The following is a 16704-nucleotide window of genomic DNA, read 5'->3' as shown; positions in this document are numbered from 1 at the left end:
CACATGACCATTAAGCCACACCCACAAAATAAGCCACACTCACAGTGTGGCAGTAAAAGTTTTGGCTGCCCATTACTGTTGCCCAAGATGCTTACTGAAGCGCACAAAATCGACACAGTCAGGGCCGCCCAAGAATTTCTTGACCATTTCGAGATTGAAGATGAGGCTTTTCTCAACTGTATAGTGGGTTTCTAAAAATTTTACTACCAGTTCTGTGGCCGTGGCTTGGTGAGTGTGGCTTAGTGCAGTGTTTCCCAACCGTGGCAACTTGAAGATATCTGGACTTCAACTCCCAGAGTTCCCCAGCCAGCATTCGCTGGCTGGGGAATTCTGGGAATTGAAGTCCAAATATCTTCAAGTTGCCAAGGTTGGGAAACACTGGCTTAGTGGGCACAGCAGGGAAAGGATAGTGCAAAATCGCCATTTCCTCCCCATCAGCTAGGACTCGGGAGGCAGAGAATACATGGGGCAGGGCCAGCCAGAGATGGTATTTACCAGTTCTCCAAACTTCTCAAAATCTCCACTATTGGTCCTCCAGAACTAGTCAGAACTTATATGCTTATATGCTGCAACGTCCTGCCTGTCAGCGACTACTTCAGCTTCAACCACAACAACACAAGAGCACACAACAGATTTAAACTTAATATTAACCGCTCCAAACTTGACTGTAAAAAATATGACTTCAGTAACCGAGTTCTCGAAGCATGGAACTCATTACCGGACTCCGTAGTGTCATCCCCAGACCCCCAACACTTTACCCTTAGATTGTCCACGGTTCACCTATCCAGATTCCTAAGAGGTCAGTAAGGGGCGAGTACAAGTGCACTAGAGTGCCTTCCGTCCCCTGTCCTATTGCTCTCCTATATCTCCTATACCTTTCTTCTATTCCTATATCTCTTCTTCTATTCTTTCATTGATATGTTCTATTACTATATCTTCTTTTCTATTCTTTCATAGATATATTTTACTATGAGTATCTCCTCTATAACCTTCATCATGTATTTTACTATGTATATATATACCCACTAAAACCCTCATTGTGTATTGGACTAAATAAATAGATAGATAGATGATAGATAGATAGATAGATAGATAGATAGATAGATAGATAGATAGATAGATAGATAGATAGATAGATGATAGATAGATAGAAGTTAGAAGATAGATAGATAGATAGATAGATAGATAGATGATAGATAGATAGATAGATAGATAGATAGATAGATAGATAGATAGATAGATAGATAGATAGATAGTTAGATAGATAAATATAAACCCTGCTGAAAGCCACCTCGGCTCAAGAATAAGGTAGACACAAAGAGAGGATGCTTCTTTCCACAGGGGAAACGCACTTTTGAGAAATTGCCACGCCAATTTTGGCTCAGCGCTAATATTTATGCTGCCCAGCTGTAATTGCTAATAGGGTTACGAGTGTGATGTACCACCAGACACCTCCTCTCTGGTTGTCTCCTGGAATTGCGATGTCGAAGATAGCTTCCCCATTGTTATTATCATTTTTATTTTCCTGTTCAAAGACAACCTAATAAAAATAAGTCTTGTTGTCTTTTGGCCCCTTGTCTACGGAGCAACTAAATATACGAGGAAGGATATAAAACATACCGAGAGGTTGTAAAAATATATTTCCCATCCATCGAAACACTCTCTCCATTTTTTTTTAAAGCCTGGGTCATAAAAAAACCCCAGCACATCTTCACTCCTGCATTGTAAAGCGACACCGACTGTTCCCACTTAAATGTTGGCACACATTTCGGGAACACAAAGGACTCCGTGCTTTCTGACCTTAGTACTGTATTTGTGATGGACGATGAAACGGTATTTTATATTGTCTTTCAGAAGAGGAGACTCACATAACTTTTGTGAACGCTCGTCTCATCGAGCCAAGTTTGATCCTGGAGAGTTTTGGCTTATTTATTAAAGTCATTCTGCGGTTTTATTACACCCTCTGTGAAGGTGCCAATTTTTTTTAAGGACTCTTGGCTGGGAAATGATATAAGAAAGTGTTCATCTGCCACCATTTCTGGTTTATAAGAGTGGAAAGAAGCCAGTCACTTTTTAGATAGGAGACAGAGTGAGGTCATGGTTTGGGGAGTTGGAGACACGGGTTGAGTGTAACATCAGATTCAACTTCAAAGGCAGAAACCATCAACCAAAGGGGTATTTATTTAGTCTATGGCAAAAATATTTTTGATGTACTTCCCTCCCTACCTCCCTTCCTCTTTCCTACCTTTCTTTCTTTCTCTCTCTATCTCTTTCTTTCTCTTTCTTTCTTTGTCTCTTTCTTTCTTCTCCCTCTCTCTCAAACACTATGACCTCGATGAATTGAGAATCTTCAAAAGCTTTATTTATTTATTTATTTATTTATTTATTTTCTTCTCTCTCTCTCTCTCTGTTACTCTGTCTTCCTTCTTTCCTCTTCTTCCTTCCTTCCCCTTTTCTTTCTTTTTTCTTTCTACCATTTTTACTCTTTCTCTCTCTTCCTTTCTTCCTTCCACTTTCACTTTCTTTCTTTCCTTCCTTCCTTCCATGCCTTTTTCTCTTCCTTTCCCTTCACTTCCCTCTCTCTTTTTAAAAATGCAGTTTGTTCTCCTTGTCTTTCTTTCTTTCAATCTTCCTTCCTTTCTTTCTTCCTTCCTTTCCTCTCTCTCTCTCTCTGTGTCCTCCCCCCCTCTCTCTTTCTTTCTCTCTTTCTTTCTTCTCTCTCTTTCTCACACACCTCTTGAAAAAGCACCTTTGGGACAACCATGGCCTCGTTGACTGAGAGTCTTCATAGGCTTTCTTTCTTTCTTTCTTTCCTCCTTTCTCTCTCTCTCTCTCTTGCTCTGTCTTCCTTCCTCCCTCGCTCCCTCCCTCCCTCCCTCCCTTTCTTCTTTTTCTTTTTCTTTCTACCTTTTTACTCTTTCTCTCTCCTCCTCCCTCCCTCCCGCTTTCAGATTTTCCTTCCTTTCCTCTTCCTTCCTTCCCTCTTTCTGATTTTCCTTCCTTCCTCCCACCCCCCTGCTTTCTGATTTTTCTTCCTCCCTCACTCCCACTTTCTGATTTTCCTTCCTTCATTTCTTCCTTCCCTCCCTCCCTCCTTCCCTCTTTCTGATTTTCCTTCATTCTCCCTTCCTTCCTCTTCTTCCTTCCTTCCTTCCTTCCTTCCTTCCTTTCATTCATTCATTCATTCATTCATTCATTCCCCTTCATCTCTTATCTACCCTGCTTTTGATTTTCAGGTACGCAACAGCAAAGCTAGCGGTTACTGCTTGGACCAGGGCGCAGAAGATGATAATAAAGCCATCCTCTATCCTTGCCACGGAATGTCTTCCCAGGTAAAAATGCACCTTTGGATGTTTCTTCTTAGGTCAACCTCATGGATGGAGACCTTCACTTTTGAGAAGGAGAACTGATTCTCAAGCTAGAGGTTTAGCGAGGCAGCACAAAGTCTTGAGGAACCTCTAACCAAACTAGAGGCACATTTGGTGTAAAACAGGCCTGCTACATCCCTTGGCCACAATGTCCAGACCTCATGAGTTTGGGTGAGGACAATGTTAAAGATTGCAATGGTGAGATAAGAGCTGGATTTTTAGAAGCGCTCGTGTTGCATTTCTGGTTGTGCTGGACTTATCTGGGGTCTTATCGCCTTTGATTTGGTTTCGGTTTCAGCTCGTCCGTTACAGCATCGAAGGACTGTTGCAACTGGGCCCGTTGGGATCCACGGCCTTCCTACCCGACTCAAAATGTCTCGTAGATGATGGAAAAGGAAGGACCCCCGCGCTGAAGAAATGTGAAGATACACTGAGACCAACCCAGCGACTCTGGGACTTCACACAGGTATGACAGGCATACAGTGATACCTCGTCTTACAAACCCCTCGTCATACAAACTTTTCGAGATACAAACCCGGGATTTAAGATTTTTTTGCCTCTTCTTCCAAACTATTTTCACCTTACAAACCCAAGCCGCCGCCACTGGGATGCCCCGCCTCCGGACTTCTGTTGCCAGCGAAGCACCCGTTTTTGCACTGCTGGGATTCCCCTGAGGCTCCCCTCCATGGGAAACACCTCCTCCGGACTTCAGTGTTTTTGCGATGCTGCAGGGGAATCCCAGCAGCGCAAAAACGGGCGCTTCGCTGGCAACAGAGGTGGGGTTTCCCAGCATAGGGAGCCTCAGCGAAATCGCAGCATCACAAAAACACAGAAGTCTGGAGGTGGGGTTTTGAGGACTTCCGTGTTTTTGCGAAGCTGCAGTTTCGCTGCTGGGATTCCCCTGCAGCATCACAAAATGGGGTTACCCATGGAGGGGAGCCTCAGGGGAATCCCAGCAGCGCAAAAACGGGCACCTCGGCTGGCAAAATGGGTGAGTTTTGGGCTTGCACGCATTAATCGCTTTTCCATTGATTCCTATGGAAAACATTGTTTCATCTTACAAACTTTTCACCTTACAAACCTCGTCCCGGAACCAATTAAGTGCGTAAGATGAGGTATCACTGTATATATATAGATAAAAGGAATACCGAGAGAAGAGAATATTTGTAGCTGAAGGGTGAACTGTGGGGTTCTTGGTGCTCTCTGAACTTGGTTGCTTTCTTAAAGACATTTCATGACCCAGCTAGGGAACATCATCAGTGCTAGAAGGGAGTAGGGTTTGCAGAATGGAGGACTATGAAGGATTAAGAAGGAGACGCGTCCTGTAGGGTCCTTGGTTGTTCTGTGAACTTGGCTGTTTCACGATCCAAATAGGTAATGTCTTCAGTTTGTCCCCAGTCTCTTCTAGCACTGATAATGTTACCTAGTTAGGTTGTGAAAAGTCTCCAAGAAAACCATCAAGCTCAGAGAGCACCAAGGATCCCACAGCTATAAGTGAGAACCTAAAAGAGATTTTTTATTCCATTCGTTCTACAGAACCAGTCCGAACCGGGAAGAACCCAAAGGTCCCAGAATCTTCAGCTCCCAGAATTCCAGAGAACTCCCAGAATCCTCAGCTCCCAGAATTCCAGAGAACATTGAGGAACCTCTGGAACTGGGGATCCTCAGTTTCCTCTGGAATTCTGGGAGCTGAAGATTCTGGGAGTGCTCGAATTCTGGGAGCTGAGGATTCTGGGAGTGCTCGACTTCTGGGAGCTGAGGATTCTAGGTGTTTGATGGAATTTTAGGAGTATTAGTGGAAATTAAATTGAAATTACATCTCTAGCCAGCATGGAGGGTAGCACATCAGGAAAGGGAAACTTACATGAAAAGGAACACACTCACATGTAGAAATATTCCCCAGCTGGTTCCTATTATTATGAAGAGTCTCAAACAATTTGATTTTCCATTTAAGGGAAATAAAGCAATCAGTCATTTTGATTACATTTTTGACTCTCTCTTCTGCTGGTGCCTCCAAGCAATGCCAGTCCCTAACAGAAGATTCTGTGCTTTGAAGGAGAAAACTGCATATTTAACTCTTGCCTCACTTGTCTTCAGTTTTCATGGCACATCAGAGGTGGGTTCCTACTGGTTCAGACCAATTCTATAGAACCGGTAGTAAGTTGGAGGTCTGGGTCGTTGGAACCGGCAGCAACCCAGTCCTGCCACGCCCTGAGCAGGCTCACGGTCTTTGCCGTCATCTTGTTCTTTGCTTCTGCACATATGCAAAGATTTTTTTTAGTACTGTGCAAGCGCACAGCACGCAACACATGCCCATATGCCTGGCGCATCCCTGAGTGAACCAGCAGTAAAAGAAGCCAGAACCTGTTCTGCTCGGGACCTACTGAGATCAGAACAAAGTAGAATCCATGCACAGAGATTTCAAATCAAACACATTTATATTTAAGAAAGGATTTGTACAAGTAAGGTCAGGTTTTTTAGTCCATGTTAGCAGCTTTCCCCATCAAATTGGCTAAGAGATAAGGAGCGGGCTGTAGCCGGGAGTCAAAGCTAATTTAGACATTCCTCAGTGAGATCATGTCTTGGAAAACACATACACTTACAAATCTCCAGGTCTTCCTCAGATAGCTACATCTCTGCTTGATGGATTTAAAAGAATAATAACAGTTTGCTAGCAAAGCATTTCTGGAACCCCGGATTTAGGACCTCCACCATTACAAATGTTGGAACTGCGCACCGGTTTACCAATAATGGCACTGGACCAGAATATCTCCGAGACCGCCTTCTGCCGCACGAATTTCAGTGACCGATTAGGTCCCACAGAGTGGGCCTTCTCCGGGTCCCGTCAACTAAACAATGTCGGTTGGCGGGCCCCAGGGGAAGAGCCTTCTCTGTGGTGGCCCCGACTCTCTGGAACCAACTCCCCCCAGAGATTAGAACTGCCCCTACTCTCCCTGCCTTCCGTAAACTCCTTAAAACCCACCTTTGCCATCAGGCATGGGGGAACTGAAACATCTCCCCCGGGCATGTACAATTTATGCATGGTATGTTTGTGTGTGTGTTTGTTAGTAAAATGGGGTTCTTTTTAAATATTTTTAATTATATTTGGATTTGTCATGAATTGTTATATCTTGCTGTGAGCCGCCCCGAGTCTGCGGAGAGGGGCAGCATACAAATCTAAATAATAAAATAATAAATAAATAAATAAATAATTCCTCACTTATGTACTGTCTGGGTTTGGTCAACTGTTTCCTAAATATATTCACTGTCTATACCAGTGATGGCAAACCTATGGCACGGGTGCCACAGGTGGCACGTGGAGCCATACTTGCTGGCACATGAGCTGTTGCCCTAGCTCAGCTCCAATGTGCATGTGTGTGCTGGTCAGCATAATTTTTGCTCACACATGTGCTTGGCATTTTTGGCTGTCAGAGAGCCTCTGGGGGGTGGGGGAGGGCATTTTTACCCTCTCTCAGCTATAGGGAAGCCTTTGGAGCATGGGCAGGGTGAAACACAAGCCTACTGGGCCCACCAGAAGTTGGGAAACAGGCCGTTTCCAGGCTCCAGAGGGCCTTCAAGGAATATGGGAAGCTGTTTTTGCCCTCTGGACACTGTTTTTGCCCTGTGGACACTCGCACATCCATGCTTTTTCGGCACCCAAGGAAAAAAAGGTTCGCCATCACTGGTCTAGACTTTCTTTTCATAGAGATATCACCTTCTAGAACTTTTCCCATAAAGATGTTCCTGTCTTCTACATGACCTTCTGACCCTCGCATCTACATGTCATCGGACCAGAATGCTTACGGGACCGTCTTCTGCTGCATGAATCCCAGCGGCCAATTAGGTCCCACACACTTGGCCTTCTCCAGGTCCCGTCGACCAAACAATGTCATCTGGCGGGCCCTAGGGGAAGAGCCTTCTCTGTGGCAGCCCCGGCCCTCTGGAATCAACTCCCCCCTGGAGATTCAAACTGCTCCCACCCTCCTCGCCCATGTAGGGCTCTATAGGTCATCACCAACACTTTGAATTGTGTCTGGAAACTAATCGGCAGCCAATGCAGGCCGCGGAGTGTTGACGAAACATGGGTGTACCTGGGAATACCCATGAATGCTGGGATTTGAGCTTCTTAATCAGTGGTCCCCAAACTACGGCCCGCGGGATGGATGCGGCCCGCTGAGGTCATTTATCCGGCCCGCGGCAGCGTACAAGATTTTACCAATCTATATAATAAGCTCTCGAATCTCCCGTCCACTCTACTGCTTAAATTTTTCTCTCAACATACATTCAAACAATACAATGTACCATCTAATTTTCCCTGAACAAAATGTGGCATTTTGTCAGTAACTAATATCAATCATCAAAAAAGTTGCAAAAGTTTTTTTTTCTAATGTTGTCATCCAGGTACATACTTTTCTTTCAATTAAATTCCCTCCTTAATGTTCCTTCAAAAAGTACCAACACCAATTATATTTTTAACTTATTAACCATTATGCCAAAGTGCTTCCTTCTTTCTTTATATATTTTTCTATAAACATTTTTATACATTTTTCTATAAACCAAGAAAACCTGGAATAGCCAATCAGATGTTAACAAAAGAAAATTAAAAACAAAACATAAACATATATGAATTTCAGACTTCTTCCCCCCCTCTAAACAGTACATTCCCATTTTGTTTTTTACTTTAAAATAAAGTATGTGCAGTGTGCATAGGGATTTGTTCATATATATTTTTTATAGTCCGGCCCTCCAAAAGTCTGAGGGACAGTGAACTGGCCCCCTGTGTAAAAGGTTTGGAGACCCCTGTTCTTAATGATGATAATCTTCTCTGCCTTTTTATGAAGCTCTGTTTGGAATTCTATTTCAACAAATTGACCGTTAGGGTTTACAAAAGAGCCTTTAATCCAGCAATAGGTTTGAGATGACTTGTAATTATTTTGCTTTCCTTTGCAAACTTTGAGAGCTTACGATCCTTCCTCCTTCCTTCCTTACAGAATGGACCCATCATCAACCGAGATACCGGCCGTTGTCTAGAAGTCGAAATGTCTAAAGATGCCAACTTTGGACTTAGACTGGTAGTACAGAGATGCTCGGGGCAAAAATGGATGATCAGAAACTGGATAAAACACGGAAGGCATTGAATTCAGAGCTTAAAATTAAAAAAAAAAAACACAAGGATGTCTCTTCTCCAAATCCCATGCGCTTAATCTCTCCAATGGTGGTAGATTAAATAGGATTCAGATGAAGAAACCACGACGGCTATAAAGAAGAAGGCCAGAGTACAATTTTGGGAGTGTAATTCTGACTTTCTTTTTTTTTTAAAGGAACAATTTGGACTGGCCTTCTCGATGTCGGGGAAAAAACGACAAGTCGAGGAATACACTAATCTAAGACTCGTTTCTTTCTAGGCTTAGTTGGGTTGATTCTACAGGAGGTTCAGTTTAGTGTCAATCAGAAACGACCCCAAGCGATCCTTGTGGCATTGGGTGGCCAAGAAAGACTTCTTCAAGTTTTCTCGTGTTCTTTTTTTTCTGATGCATAAGAGAGAGAGAGAGAATAGACAATAGAATCAAACTTTGCTTTGGGTCTCACGGAATTGGGGGTGGGCTGGGAGAACAGGGAGGGTAGCCATACATGGGATGATTTGGTAGGATGGATGGATTTTGTGCCTCGCTGAAGACCGTCCTGTTCCGGGTGGATTTTGTAGCTTTAAGTTGCTGTCTGGATGCACAACTCCTGCGGTGAACAGAGCCATGTGCCTTTTCTAATGCTTTTTCCTATCCCGGGGAAGTAGGAAGTCACACACAACTTCAGCACGTCCGATTAACTCTTTCGAAAGCACCCCAAAGGCGGCGAAGAATACCCTGTAAATAAATCACACTCGCACACACACACACCACGAAAATGTGATGTGTGATATGTTTCCGGCAAGTTGAGTAGGACGCTGATTCACAAGAGCCTCGTTAGTTCTTGCTGCTGGAAATTGCAAGGAGGAATCGGATGTTGTGTGTTTCAACCCTTACCTTTGCAACACACCTGCAGAAGGCGATGCCGGGAGGCGAGAGGCGCTTTGATTTGGGAAGTCTATCACACCTGCAATGTTCAAACAATACCTGCGACCCCAGGTTTAAAGGGGCCAATTCTAGGGACTTTCCAAACATTTCCGTCAAATTGTAATTTTTCCCCCCCAATGGGTTGGAAGGGGTCATTTACTCAATGCCTGGGGATTCGTCCTATTGGCTGCATTTCATTCATTTTGGCATTAAATTTTAATTGACCGTATTGATTTATTTTTTTTTGTCCTAGCAGCATTTGATGTTTGGAGGGATAGGGTGGAGTCTGGTGGAGCTACTCAAGATTTAAATGCCGGAAGTCCTCAACTTATGAACAGTTCATTTTCATTCATCCGAAGTTGCAACAGCATTGAAAAAAGTGACTTATGGAAGAGCCGGGGTGGCGCAGTGGTTAGAGTGCAGCACTGAAGGCTACTTCAACTAACTGCTAGCTGTAGTTCAGCAGTTCAAATCTCACCACGGCTCAAGGTTGACTCAGCCTTCCATCCTTCCGAGCTGGGTCAAATGAGGACCCAGATTGTTGGGGGCAAGGTGATGATTCGTTAAATCGCTTAGAGAGAGCTGTAAAAGCATTATAAAACGGTATATATATTGCTAATCTATTATGCTCACTGATGAGCATTGCAGTGTTCCTGTGATTACATAATCAAAAATAGACACTTGGCAACCGATTCATATTTACAATGGTTGCACTGCCTCGGGGTCATGTGATTCCTCCTTTTGTGACCACCTGACAACCAATGTCAATGGAGAGGGCGGACGGACAGTTTCACTTAACAACCAGGTTTCTAAGTGAGCAACCGAGTCTGCGGAGAGGGGCGGCATACAAATCAAATAAATGAATGAATGAATGAATGAATGAATAAATAAATAAACTGCAGTGATTCCCCTTAACAACTGTGGCAAGAAAGATTGCAAGAGGGCGTAAAACTCCCTTAACCAATGACTCGCTTAGCAACAGAAATTTCGGGCTCCACTATGGTTGTAAATTGAGGACTAGCTGCTTAGCTTTTGAGAGGGAGTTGCATCACAGTTCCCGTAAGATATGGTTTCGATCTGAATTGTATAGCCATAAGACCCTCAGTGGCACAGTGGTTAGAGTGCAGTACGTCTGCTGATCACCGGCTGCCAGCAATTTGGCAGCAATTTGGCAGATCAAATCTTAGTAGACTCAGCCTTCCATCCTTCCAAGGTCGGTAAAATGAGGACACAGATTGTTGAGGGCAAGATGCTTCCTCTCTGTAAACCACTTAGAGTGAACTGTAAAACTGTGAAGCGGTATATAAATCTAAATGCTATTGTTATTGCTATTACAAAACAGATAAAGATTAACAGTTGGAATAGGTCATTCAGTCCAACCCTCCTTTAAGCTGGAGACCTGCCCACACCATTTCTGACAAATGGCAGTGCAGTCTCTTGCTAAAAGCCTCCAATGATGAAGATCCCACAACTTCCAACGCAATTTCTGTTTTGTTGGTTGATTGTTCTCACTGTCAGAAAATTCCTCCTTGTTTCTAGCTTGAATCTCTCCTTGATGAGTTACTATTCATTGTTCCTTGCCTGGCCTTCAGGTGCTTTGGAAAATAGCCTGACCCCCTTCTCTCTCTGGCAGCCCCTCAAATATTGGAAGACTGCTATCCTATCTCCCCTGGTCCTTTTCTTCACTAAACTGGTCATGCCCAGTTCCTGCAACCATTATTCATATATTTTAGGCTCCAGACCTTTGATCATCTTAGACAAATTCAGATTAACAGAGTTGCAAGGGCCCTTGTAGGTCATCTAGTCCAATCCCCCCACACCTAAGCAGGGGACCCTACACCATTTCTGACAGATGGAAGTCCAGTTTCTCCTTGAAAGCCACCCGGAATGAAGCTCCCACAACCTCTGAAGGCAATTTCTCTTCCATCACTTGATTGTTTTCACTGTCAGAAAATTCCTCCTTATTTCCAGGTTGAATCTCTCCTTATTTAGTTTCCATCCATTGTTCCTTGTCTGTCCTTGAGATGCTTTGGAAAACAGCCTGGCCCCTTCCTCTCTGTGGCAGCCCATCAAATATTGGAAGACTGCTCTCAGGTCTCCCCTGGTCCTTCTCTTCACTAGACTAGCCAAGCCCAGTTCTTACAACCAATAATCATATATTTTAGCCTCCAGTCCCCTCATCGTCCTGGTTGCCTTCAGAAGATGTTGGCTTCAACTCCAGCCCAGTTGCAAAATATATCTTTGATGCAAGTGGGATGCGGCATGGATCTTCAGGAGAACTATTTCGGAGGTTGACAGCTTTGGTTCTTACAGTCAGATCCCATCTAAGCTATTTCTAAGCTCATGTACCAAGAAGAGAGACCCTGTCCTTTTAGAGAGAAATATCTTGGTGGGAAGAGACAGGTTTGACCTTGTGTTGTACCGGGATTTTTAAAAATATATAGGGTGCGTTCCAAAAGTAACACAATTTTTTTAAAAAGTAATTTATTGAACAGATTTGCACAAACAAAATTCTTTAAAGTACTGTCCTTGGGCCTCTACACATTTTTTTCTAGCGACTCTGCCATGACCGGTACGCGCCTTGGAAGGCATCTTCGGGGACCTCTCGCAAGGTCTTTGTCACGGCTGATTGGATCTCTTCTATGGATAAAAACTGGGTTCTTTTCAGGGCTACCTTAATCCAAGGGAACAAAAAGAAGTCTGCTGGGATGACGTCAGGATTATAAGAGGGTGGGGCAGCATTGGCACCCACGTCTTCTGCTTGCACCTCAGGCGGGAGGTGGCCGCGTGAGGCTGGAGGGGAGCCGGGCAGGAGAGAGGGAAGCTTGTCCGAGGCCAGGAAGGAGGAAAGAGGAAAAAAGCAAGGAGCGCAGCAGCAGCAGCAGCAGAGAAAAAAAGGAGAGCCGAGCCGAGCCCAGTAATCCAGGAAGTGACAGCTGCCGATCAGCTGGAGCTGCACACACAGCTTCATTTCCGCTGGTGGAACTGTGTTCCACTCCGTCCTGCCTCCTGCCCATCCCTGGCAGGTTCATACGCCAAAATCTCACACATATGCAGGCGCATCCTCTCGCAAGGTTTTGCTTTCTGTGCATGTGCAGAAGCAAAATCTCACTGGGACATGCACACATGCACGTAACACACACAATCTGTGTGCACAGCTCAATTTATACTACTGGTGCAGCATCCTTCACTGTTCCGGTACCAACCCATTACTGCTTATGAATAGTGTTGGGCGAATTTCACGAAGTTCAAGTTCGGCGAACTCACCCAAACTTTTTGCAAAGTTCGGGTGAGTTCGGCGAACCCGAACTTTACCCTAACCTGAACAGCTGCAACGTTTTAAAAACTTTTTTCTAAAGTTCAGGTAAAGTTCGGGTTTGGGTTCAGGTTCGGCAGAACGCCGTGAAGCGCCGCTGCCCGGGAGGAGAGTGGGGAATCCCTTCGTGGGATTTCCCACCTCCTTTTGCTTGCCACAAGCAAAAGGAGGTGGGAAATCCCACGAGGGGATTCCGGGGCAGGGCTTTGACATCACGGAGACTCCTTCCTCCCCGTTTCGGCCAGCCAGGAAGTAGTCTCCATGACGTCAAAGCCCCACCCCCGGAATTCCCTCATGGGATTTCCCACTTCCTTTTCCTTGCAGCGCCGCAAGCAAAGGGAGGAAGGAAATCCCACGAGGGGATTCCCCACTCTCCTCCCGGGTGGCGGCGCTTCGAAACGTTCAGCCAAATGCCGAACCCGAACTTTACCCGAACTTTACGGAAAGTTTGGGTTTGGCATGCCAAACACTGCAAAGTTCGGTATGAGCCCGAACTTTGCAGGTTCGGTTCGCCCAATACTACTTACAAACCCCCGGCAACCCACCTCTGCCTGTTTCTCTTTATTCCCAGACCATTTTTTCCATCTCTGCAAAACAGCATGTCGACTCCTTTCATAGATGTGTTCCCATCTGGAGATGTCAGAGGTGACAACCTCATTTAGCCAAATGTGTGCACGTAGTCACAATTTATTCCGGTGCCATACACCTTTCGCCCATCAGGGAAGCCGAAGGAGACACACACACACACACACACACACACACAAAAAGAAAAAATCCCAGCTCTTCCAAGCTTTTCACTCTGCAGAATTTTAATTAAGGGGTCCAACTAGGTGAACCGCCAGCTCAGAGGTCTTGGGCCGAGATAATCATATCTTGGAATGCATAGATCACCTCCGCGCCTTGGTGCAAGCTTATGTTTTAATAATCCCTTCCTGTTCTAGAAAGCTGGGTAACTTCAGAATACTGATTTGTTTGCTTTAGAAAATGGCTTTTCTCACTGGAGACCATGACTGGATAGAGTCGGCCATGACCGGAATGGTCATAGACAGATTGGGATTCAATTAACCGATGCTAAATCGATCACCCTGAGCCTCCCACTGCAGTACAATATAGGGTTTTTTGGTTTGGTTTCCTCACTAGGAAATGAAGATAGGTCTCCTAAAATTTAGCCTACCATTCTCCTTCCATTGACTTAATACCCGACTTACTGTGTGGGGAATCCAAAATTTCTATCTATCTATCTATCTATCTATCTATCTATCTATCTATCTATCTATCTATCTATCTATCTATCTACCTACCTACCTACCTACTTATCTACCTACATATCTATCTATCTGTCTATCTGTCTATCTATCTATCTATCTATCTATCTATCTATCTCTATCTCTATCTCTATCTCTATCTATCTATCTATCTATCTATCTATCTATCTACCTACCTACCTACCTATCTACTTACATATCTATCTATCTACCTATCTACCTACATATCTATCACCTACCTACCTACATCTATCTATCTATCTATCTATCTACCTACCTACCTACCTACCTATCTACATCTATCTATCTATCTATCTTTCTATCTATCTATCTATCTATCATCTATCTATCTATCATCTATCTATCATCTATCTTTCATCTATCAATCTATCTATAGATCATCTATCTATCATCTATCTATCTATCATCTATCTATCATCTATCTATCTATCACCTATCTATCTATCCATCTATCTATCATCTATCTATCATCTATCTATCATCTATCTATCTATCTATATATCATCTATCTATCTATCTATCTATCTATCTATCATCTATCTATATATCATCTATCTATCTATCATCTATCTATCTATCTATCTATCTATCTATCCATCTATCATCTATCTATCTATCTATCTATCTATCTATCTATCATCTATCTATCTATCTATCTATCTATCTATCTATCAATCATCTATCTATCTCTCTATCTATCATCTATCTATCTATCTATCTATCTATCATCTATCTATCTATCATCTATCTATCATCTATCTATCAATCATCTATCTATCTATCCATCTATCTATCTATCATCTATCTATCAATCATCTATCTATCTATCCATCTATCTATCATCTATCTATCTAACTATCTATCTATCTATCTATCTATCTATCTATCTATCTATCTATCTTTCTATCTATCTATCTATCTATCTATCATCTATCTATCATCTATCTATCTATCATCTATCTATCTATCATCTATCTATCTATCTATCTATCTATCTATCTATCTATCTTTCTAACTATCTATCTATAACTTATAACTTTATGCATGCTGCAGAATTCCCTATTACTCTCAGCTGTGACCAAGATCTCCTCCTGCGTCTGTGCAACTGTTCCTGTCTCCCCCTAATCCTTCGCACACGCACACAGGATTGGATCATTCATCACCCCCTCCTCACCCAATCCCAGACAAAGCCCTAGCTGGGGGTTCCATAGGCATTGCAGGGGCCTCCAACTCTCTCTCTCTCCAGAACCTTCCATCTCCCCGTCTCGGCCTTTTTTTTAATTTCTTCATGGCTGAACACTTCCTGCTTGACATTGCAAGACGCATTCGCATTACTATTCAGTGAAAGAGATTTCTGGTGATTGTCCTGGGAAGAGTTGATGATCTCATTTCACTCAGTGGTAAAGCAAAATTACCAAGCCTTCATTTCTGAATCAAAGGCCCAGCGCTCCCCTTTGATGGCAGCAGGAAATCAAAAGCAGATAGGATGGCGAGAACTCCTAAGGAGAAAAGTTAAGAAAACAGTTTCACACTCCCTCGAAAAAGAAGGAGCACAGTGCTCAGGCAGCTAAGAATTTGCCAAATTGTGACTTCTTTCCTTCCTTTCTGCCTGCCTGGCTGCCTGGCTGCCTCGCTTCCTCCCACCCTCCCTCCCTCCCTCCCTCGGTGGTTCAGTGGTTAAAGTGCAGTACTGCAAGCTATTTCTGCTGATCGCCAGCAGTTTGGCAGATCAAATCTCAGTAGGCTCAAGGTTGACTCAGCCTTCCATCCTTCCAAGGTTGGTAAAATGAGCACCTAGATTGTTGGGGGCGATATGCTTACTCTCTGTAAATCACTTGGAGAGGGCTATAAAGCACTGAGAAGCGGTATGCAAGTCTAAATGCTATTGCTATTGCTATTTCTATTGCTATTCCTTCCTTTCCTCCCTCCTTCCTTCCCTCCTTCCTTCTCTCCTTACTTCCTTCCCTCTCTCCCTCCTTCCTTCCCTCCCTCCCTCCTTCCTTCTCTCCTCCCTCCCTCCTTCCTTCCTTCCTCCTGCCTTCCTTCCCTCTCTCCCTCCTTCCTTCCTTCCCTCCCTCATTCCTTCCTTCCCTCCCTCCCTCCTTCCTTCTCTCCTTCCTTCCCTCTCTTCCTCCTTCCTTCCCTCCTTCCTTCTCTCCTTCCTTCCTTCCCTCTCTCCCTCCTTCCTTCCTTCCCTCCCTCCCTCCTTCTCTCCTCCCTCCCTCCCTCCTTCCTTCCTCCTTCCTTCCTTCCCTCTCTCCCTCCTTCCTTCCCTCCTTCCTTCTCTCCTTCCTTCCTTCCTTCCCTCTCTCCCTCCTTCCTTCCCTCCCTCCTTCCTTCTCTCCTTCCTCCCTCCCTCCTTCCTTCCTTCCCTCCCTCCTTCCCTCCCACCCTCCCTTATTCCTTCCTTCCTTCCCTATCACTCTTTTATGAAATACCTTCCCTTCCTTCTTCCTCCCTCTTTTTCGCTTTTACTAAATATCTTCCCTTCCTCCCTTCCCTCCCTTTCACTCTTTTTACCTTTCTTCCTTTTTTCCCACTCTCCCTCCTTCCTTTCTGCCTCCCTCCCTCCCTCCCTTCCTTCCTGCCTTCCATCCTTTCTCCCACTCTGCTTCCTTCCCTTCCCCCTCCCTCCCTCCCTCCCCTCCTTCCATCCTCCCTCCCTCCCTTCCTGTCAGGCTGCA

The 16704-nt window shown here is 44.3% G+C and overlaps 1 protein-coding gene across 1 annotated transcript in view; it reads left to right on the top strand.

Annotated features, from left to right (window-relative positions):
- The window catches only part of GALNT9 (polypeptide N-acetylgalactosaminyltransferase 9), a 250617-nt gene extending 240971 nt beyond the window's left edge, over nucleotides 1–9646 (top strand). Inside the window, exons 9-11 of the mRNA XM_070762664.1 lie at nucleotides 3237–3332; nucleotides 3667–3834; nucleotides 8360–9646. Of these exons, the coding sequence (XP_070618765.1) occupies nucleotides 3237–3332; nucleotides 3667–3834; nucleotides 8360–8506 (411 nt within the window). The 3' untranslated portion in view covers nucleotides 8507–9646. The remainder of the gene's footprint in view (nucleotides 1–3236; nucleotides 3333–3666; nucleotides 3835–8359) is intronic.
- Nucleotides 9647–16704: the final 7058 nt, after the last annotated feature.

The sequence above is a fragment of the Erythrolamprus reginae genome, chromosome 10 (genome assembly GCF_031021105.1).
Source record: "Erythrolamprus reginae isolate rEryReg1 chromosome 10, rEryReg1.hap1, whole genome shotgun sequence".
Classification (NCBI taxonomy): Eukaryota; Metazoa; Chordata; class Lepidosauria; order Squamata; family Dipsadidae; genus Erythrolamprus; species Erythrolamprus reginae.
This window is presented reverse-complemented; position numbering and strand designations above follow the sequence as displayed.